Raw genomic sequence first — 8360 nt, 5'->3', positions numbered from 1 at the left:
TATATATTTATTCTGTAACATTTAAATGGTGAAATATTTTTGCCTTTGATAACAAGAAAATTTGAGACATCCACTATTTACAACAGCTTATAAATTTGTAAAAAAAATAAAACATGATTTTCTACTATAACTATTATTTATAAATTGTTAATGTTCATGAATTTAACAAATTTTTACTTTAAACAATTATAAAATTGTATTTTGTTTAAGTTAAAATCATGATATAATTAATAATATTAGTTATATCATGGTTAAAATATTTTCAAGTTTCAAGTTTCCAGAATTAGGTAATAATTATTGAATTACAACTATGTTCATAATTATTTATCATTGTTGTTTTTTATGTAATTATTGTTTATTCAGACCTTCAATCTTCAAATAGGTACTCATTAAAAGTTAATTTATCCATCTTATTTACACCTAACTATATTTTTAAGGCTTTGGTATTAACATTTTTATGAATTTGAAACTTGTAATAAAAGTTTTCTGAGAAAAACAATTTTGATTTTTATCATACTTAGATATTTTAATTTGTTAAATTGTATGTACTTCATTTGTGACAATCAGAAAACTTCTGTTATTATAGTAGAATTTCCATATTTAATATTTTGACCAAAGTAATAATTCGATCTAATCTGATACCAAAATATTAAACTCAGTAGTTAGAATTAAAGATAGGAACAATAAAAATTGTTTATAAATTTATAATATATTTTATGTATTTAAAGTATAAGTTGAGACACTATTATAGAATTATGTAGTGATGACCAAAAAACCACACGTAAGAGAAGAGATTCCGAAGAATAAAAATTCATTATTCAAAATTCAATAATAGATAGTAAATTAATATTTTTAGAATTTATAAATAAAAAGGTATATTTTATCGGTTTAAACATAATATAAAATTAAAATATTTTAGTAGACAATAGTGGATACAGTAGATATCTTTATTTTATTATTGTTGTGTTTTAATATGCATAATATTATGATACCACCTAAATTGCATCTTTATTTTTCCTCTAAATGTTATACTGACAGATACCTATTATTTCCATAGGCGCAACTCGCACTCTAAAACGTGGGGTGCTATACTATTAACAACATAAAATTTATGTTATTTTATAATGATTATAATAGTTAGATCTAAAATATCAAGGGGTGCTAAAGACCCTTTTGCACCCCCCTAGTTGTGCCAATGGAATAGCTAAAATAATTTTTATGCAACAAGTTCAATATTATGTTCATTTTTTAAATATTAATATGGGCGGTATTTAAGTTATCCAGTTGTTTAATAATATTTTTAAATACTTGAGACATTGTTTATTTTCAACAATATTTTATACGGCTTACATATAACAAATACAATGCAATAATTACAAAAAATTATTCACAGAAAAGAATATATAATTTAAGTTATCTTTGAGAGTCAATTTTTTTTTACATATTTTCAGTTCTTCTATGCATGTTTTGTCTTTTGTGACTTTCCTGCCTTAATTGTAAATTATAATTATAACAATAATAAAAATAAGATTTCAAATCAGTTGAATTGTCTAGCATAATATTTAGCAATCATTTATAAACATGTTAGTAGTTTTTATTGTTTTTTAGCTTTGAGTATAAAACTGCTATACTTCAACGATTATAATCAATTGCTTAATAAATTTGGTAGGTAAATTTATAAATCATTTATATTAATGCAAACTTATAATATTAAAAATCTTGACAATAACCTCAAACTGAAAAATGTACAAATAGAAATATTCAAATATACCAGTGATTTATTTAGAGAAAAAAAGTTGGTTTCATTTTGTTCAATGTTCAATACAACAAAACAGGGGTAGGTAATTTTTTTATTATAATCAAGAATTAAAAATTATATACAGTAATCACTTGATAATTCAAAGTTCAGAGGACTGAACTATAAATTTGATTTATAGAGGTTTTCAATTTACCGAGTGTTTGAATAATCAAGGGAAAAGAAATTAATTTGAATTAAAAAGAGGTGAAATATTGTATGTTATTTTTCAACTGCCACAAACACATTTTTTTGTTGGTGATTGACAAACATTTATACTTTAAGGAACCCATATTCCAACTAGCTAAGTTTTATTTGATTTCAACAACTGTTTACCTATTGCAGAGGTTTATTTTGGTAAAATGGTACAATTTAAGTCTAGATTGAATAGATAAAGTATGAATAGTACAATAATATATTTTAATCGCCGTCGTTATTAGTTTCATTAAGAGTACATAAAATAGATTATACATTACACCTACATTATAACATTACATTTAAGGAAATTTAAATTATAGAGGTTCTGAAAATTTTTTTTCTGAATTGTAGAGTGAGTCCCACCGACAGAAATTTCAAATTAGGCTTTCTCAGGGGACTAGGAGTTTGATTTGAAATTTTTCGAATTATCAAGTGACTACTGTAGAAGAGGAAAAGACAAAATAATAGTTTATTTTTTTTATGATAAGTAGGTAGACATTAATACCAAATTGGTTTGAGTGCTGCTGGTAACTGACCCTTCATTTTGCATTAGGTAATATTTTATTACAAATAACAATAAGTAAATAAGGAAATAAATTAATTTACAAAAAAAATTGTCAGAGCTTAATTTATATAAGTAGAGAAAATATGAATCAAATAAATAAAATTAACAACGGTTGTATGCTATTGGTCGGTACTTTTTTTCCATTTCTCTATTCTTAACAATAGTATATGCGGCACTTCCTCCCAATACAACAAAATTCGAAAACCACCACATAGAAGATTTCCACTGATTATACCAGAATGAAGCTAATACTGTTTGGAAACAAGATTTTGCTGTACCAGATATATTATGAGTTAATGGAGATGTTACCTGAAATTAAAATAGAATTTAACATCTTTATTAGATACTTCATTATTACTATATATTAATACTAAAACTAATGTTTATATTTATTAAGTAGGTAATATCATTGAGTATAAATAGTTTCTATATTATCTATACTGATAATATGCTTAAAACTAATAAGAGAGGTCAATACTGCTGTCGTAATCAATAACACCATAAGTCACCATAGAATGATTTTGAAAAAAATGTGTTTTTGTATAGATTAGACAGTACGATTTAGGTATTTTATTTATTTTATAATTGTTTATATATTTTTGGAATAATATTTCAGACATAAAGTATGTCCATCTTCACAAGCCGAATATTATAATTATTTATTTGTTTCTATCTCATTTTTATATTACAGCGTTTTTGCTTACAACATAGAATATACATAAACACATAATACTATAGAGACTATTACAGTAGTATTATTGTAACTTCTTAAATCGCTTTGTCTTAACTAGGTTTTAATAAGGCATTAGGTACATAAGTAGTAATAATAATAGTATAATAGTACATAAGATATCAAACAATATATTGAAAAATGTAGAAGATTCACTGCTACTGTAATTAATGAGGATAAAATATTTTTTCAAAATACAATTTATTATACTAACGACAGATTAAATATCACTATATCACTACATCATTTATCGGTCGTTAGCTTAATTTGAATTTGACTCGCAAGTGGTGCATTGTAGAAAGACTAAATAAGTTTATATTTATTTTGCTCCAGAAATTATGTATCATTGGTGAGACAAATTGAATTAAATATAATTAGCAATAAATGATTGCATTGGCGTTGCCTATTCATACTTCCATAGTATCATATAGTCTGTATTATACAGACTGTATACCTACTAACTAATTAAATTTACAGTATAAAATTCTTCTTCAGCATTAGATAAAAACACAGTTTAACACGTTCACTGCAGATAACACCAGTTGGTGTTATCTGCACCTCATTTTTCAATGCACTATAGCGATACATCAAAATAACTAATTTTCTCCCAGCATTACCAATAAATATTATTAAATACTTATAAAAGTTGTATTTCATATAAGTATTTAAAATATATGATCCACAATGAATGAATTAATATTTTTATTTATTTAAGCTAAGATAAGCAGATAGGCTAATCATTAAATATATAATGAACTTACTTGTACTTGGAGTACTGTTATATAACCAATAGATAGTCCACACACACCACCGATTATCATTAGAAATAAAAATTTACATTCAGTTAATTTACTGTAATTACTCAATTCCTTAGCTTCAAGCACTAAAAGTGGAATGAACAATATAGTAGCATATACATTATTGAAGTAAGAAAGTAGCCAAATATGATTATTGACATCAGGTAGAACTTTTTTTATTTGAATAGAATAATATGCCAAAGAAAATGAACTTAAGACTCCAAATACTGTTCCAATCAATGAAAATGAACCTGTAAAAAATATGGTAAGAATAAATCAGTTGTACTAAAAATATTATCTATTGTTAATGTAATAATGTTGCTAAATAAAAATATTGGATCACTTCTTTTCTTTCTAAAATTTAAAAATAATAATAATAATTGCTTGAATACATGCATGTGATAAATTATTTTGATGGCTATTAAAAAATGTTGCATTTTAAGCTAGTATAAAAATTTAATTTTTCATATTTTTAATATTTAATTTTAATATTTAATATTTAATATTTTAATTATTTTGATCCATTATTTGAATTGTAATGATATACACATTATGTATATCATCATATTTTATTAGATTATGTTTAGACTATATTTTAGATTTAAGACAATAAATTAAATAATATACTATAGCATACTAACAATCAGTTTTATTTATATACATTATCAACATTGCAATGATAAACACATTATGTATATCATCATTTTTTATTAGACTATACTTTAGATGTAAGACAATAAATTAAATAATATATCATAGGCAGGGCAGAGGACTTGTAGCTCTAAAAATTCACCAAATATGCATTTAAATATACAAAATATGCATTAAAAATATGCACTTAAGTATAAAAAATATGCATTTTAAAGTGGATATTTTTGAATAAAAATTAAGAATTTTTCTGTTGGTACTTATTATTTTTATGATAAAATGTTATTTACAACTTTATTTAACAACTTACATTTAATTATTTGAATTATTTGGGTTAGGAGAAAATTAAAGAAAATATATAGACCTCGACACCCAAAAACTCGCTCAGTCGCTCACTCAGACCTTATTCACTCATTGTATTTTTCTTTCATTCTTAATTTATGTCATTTTTTTAAAAGTTTAAATAAAACAGTAGCAATATATTTCTTTGAACGTTATAATTTTTATTTCAATATATTCTTCCTGATCAACATCCAATATACATTAAGAAAAGTCTTACAAAGGTAACTCTACTTCACAATTATTACAAAAGGTAAGTGACACATTTATTCGACATTTCTTAAGCATTTCCTTTTTATTTAAATTTGAACTAAAGAAAAACTTTCTTACTCACCCCCAATTAAATGTCATAACAAATGATAATATTAAAGTAATGAATTAAAGATAAATCATAATATAAAGAGAGGACAACATTTAACTGTTCTATTATAAAGATACATTAATAATTTGGAATATAATTATATCACCACACATTGCTAAATTAAATCTATTATTTATCTCACATACACTTTTAACGATATTTTTAACTCATAACAGAATATTACAACTATAGGTAGTAAATAAAAACAATAAATTTAAATCACACACACATACACATACAGAAATAAAATAAAATATAAATCGGTATACTTAATTTAGTATTCTAGAATTTTTTATGCCAAATACAAAGAGATATTAAACTAACCATGTAATACTGTTTATAAAATATTCTTTAATTTGTTATGTACAAGTATCATACTAAACTTGTACAGTTTATTTGAATGGCGCACTGTTTGTCAGCTGCAACACCATGTCCATAAAAATTTTTTTTTTGTTATATTATACAATGATTTGTAATAAAATAGTATTTTATAAATAAGTTGTGAAATTAGTATATGGATTTTTACAAAATTAAGAAATAACATTTTGAAATGCATTTAATAACATTTTGTATGAAGACACTTGCACAAATAATTTATAATTTAAATACATAACTGATTATTTTGATTTCATCAAACAAAATACAATTTAGTAAATATAAATGGATTCAATGATATGCCACATTAATTGAGCAAAAATTAAAATAATTAGTAATAATACCTGAAAGATTTTCTTGGTCTACTCCTAAAAAAAAACCAAACACTACAGCAAAACAACAAAGGAGACATCTAACTGAAGTAGTTTGACCTGAAAATCAAAAAAAAATAATTAATACTACAATAATTTGTTAAAATTATTCTAAAACTATTGTCTTGAACTATATTAATACATTTTATTTTATGTGATCAATATTAAATATAAAGAATAATTATTATCTGAATTAAGAAAATTGTTAAGTTAAATTTTACCGAATTCAAAAATACTTTTTTTCAAATGTGAATTTAAAACAAATTTACTCAAATTTTATAAATTATATAAAATGGTATTTCCATTTCTCTATAGTAATAAATTATAGGCTTTAAATATACGAGCTAGTACTAGATATCTAAGTTGTGCTGGCTGTCTTTTTTTTTAGGTCCTCATAAATGTATGAAATTATACTTCATAATATTTGAAAATGTATTGTTGTAAAGACATGAATTTAGTAACACCATATAATACACAAAATACTTAATATAGTATACACTATACTCGTAAAAATAAAATTCCACCTACTACAAAAATAAAAAATTAATAAGTTACCTAATATTATGTAGGAAAGTATGACGTTGAATACTGTTGTGAGTGATCGTCCCACATAATAAAATGTAACATCCACAAATTTCAAACAATAGTTATTTGTAGATATCATTAAAATATATAATATTGATAATGGTAATACCTAAAAATTTAAATTTTAAACATATTATAATATTTATTAGGTTATATTTAAAGGCATACAAGGTTATATTTAGAGAAATACCTTTATTTTAAGTCATGGAAAGATTATAGAACCTATTAAAAATAGGTTATAAGTATTTTAAAATCCACCATATTTGGTAATTAGTACATTTGTAAAAGGTGCAAATAAAGTTAACTTTTAACAAGTTCCAAGTTGAGTATTAAATTGTAATAATTAAATTAAGTTACCAGCAGTTACAAAAAATTTGAAGTACTTTTGAATCTAAAAGAAATAGAAACATGTTTTATAGTGTATAGTAAGTAAAATGTAAGCGAGAGAAAGCCATTATATTTTAGTTACAACCTAGCATAAATGAAAATCTCTAATTATTATATATTTTGTTCTGGATTTAAGTATAATGCACAACTAGTATGAGGTTTAGGTACTGTGTGCTAATAAAATAACTGATCCAATTGATATAAAAAAGCACAAGTTATTTAATTTTACTTTAATACTTTGTCAGCATTAAGTAACTTACTTTTTTAATAGTGGTTTTATTAAACGGATTTCCCTCAGGAAACTGTACAACAGTTGGAAATATCTTAGACAAACGACTTAAAGTAAAACAAATCATTGCTGAAACCAAACACTGGAACCACGCAATGAATATAGGAGCATCAACATCTAGTTTGTCAATACTCAATAAAGTCTTATTTACAAATACTGTCAGAATAGAAATTACCCTGTAAAATATCAATCAAATATTTAGACACAATATTGGTTAATATTATGTTTAAGACAACATTTAAAATCAATAATATTATGAATGACGTATTGCTTACCAATAAATAACGACAACAAAAAATATTTGGATATACTTTAATGATAAAGTGTCGAGCTTCATCTCAAAAATGTAACAATATTACGTGTCAAGTTATGTTAAATTAATGGTAACTGGTGAGGACACTTGAGGATATTCGTTCTGCGTCACATAAACTTTTGGTAAATGACACACAACGAGTGAAACTGTTCAACTACATTGTTAATTGTCACTACTTTTTTTTATCTTATTCTGACTGCATAAAAAAAGCATACGTATTCAACCAAAAACCGATATCACGGTAATGAACGTGTACTAAAATTTAAACAGAAGATCATTTTACGAAAAATGAAAAATGATGTTTTCGAAATAACGACCGTATGAATTAGTGTGTGACGTGTGTCGTTATCCTCTCATCCAATCGTTTATACGTCTGTCCGTGGACACGACAATTAATATTATGTTATTATGGTTATTACAACGAAGTACACGCAATCCATAATCAATAATAACAGTTGTAAAAATGAAAAAACAATTAAATCATAACGTTTTACAATATTATAATAAATAAAAACATCGATATTCCGGCAGAGATAATAAACGTTTTGATACTAATTCGTGATAAACATAGTATACCACGGAAACACGATTTAGGTATAACAAATTT

At 24.0% G+C, this 8360-nt stretch overlaps 1 protein-coding gene across 1 annotated transcript; it reads right to left on the bottom strand.

The window, feature by feature from the left end:
- Positions 1 to 1758: 1758 nt before the first annotated feature.
- On the bottom strand, positions 1759 to 8283 carry nac (GDP-fucose transporter nac). Its single transcript, XM_089218168.1, has 6 exons — positions 7716 to 8283; positions 7412 to 7616; positions 6735 to 6873; positions 6153 to 6239; positions 4050 to 4336; positions 1759 to 2867 (listed from the first exon to the last, which is right to left on the bottom strand). Exons 1-6 carry the CDS (start codon positions 7775 to 7777, stop codon positions 2661 to 2663), a joined length of 987 nt encoding a protein of 328 aa, XP_089074294.1. The 5' UTR covers positions 7778 to 8283; the 3' UTR covers positions 1759 to 2660.
- Between the last annotated feature and the right edge of the window lie 77 nt (positions 8284 to 8360).

This window comes from Diuraphis noxia, unplaced genomic scaffold, assembly GCF_037042655.1.
Source record: "Diuraphis noxia isolate RWA-SAM2 unplaced genomic scaffold, SU_Dnox_SAM2 contig0001, whole genome shotgun sequence".
Taxonomy (NCBI): Eukaryota; Metazoa; Arthropoda; class Insecta; order Hemiptera; family Aphididae; genus Diuraphis; species Diuraphis noxia.
This window is presented reverse-complemented; position numbering and strand designations above follow the sequence as displayed.

Bases quoted from the DNA above. Each gene is read 5' to 3' on its own strand.
- nac (XM_089218168.1), bottom strand. From the start codon at position 7,777: ATGAAGCTCGACACTTTATCATTAAAGTATATCCAAATATTTTTTGTT. The intron at 7,617-7,715 runs GTAAGCAATACG...GATATTTTACAG, and splicing joins TTTGTTGTCGTTATTTATTG to GGTAATTTCTATTCTGACAG. The intron at 4,337-6,152 runs GTATTATTACTA...TATTTTTTACAG, and splicing joins AGACCAAGAAAATCTTTCAG to GTTCATTTTCATTGATTGGA.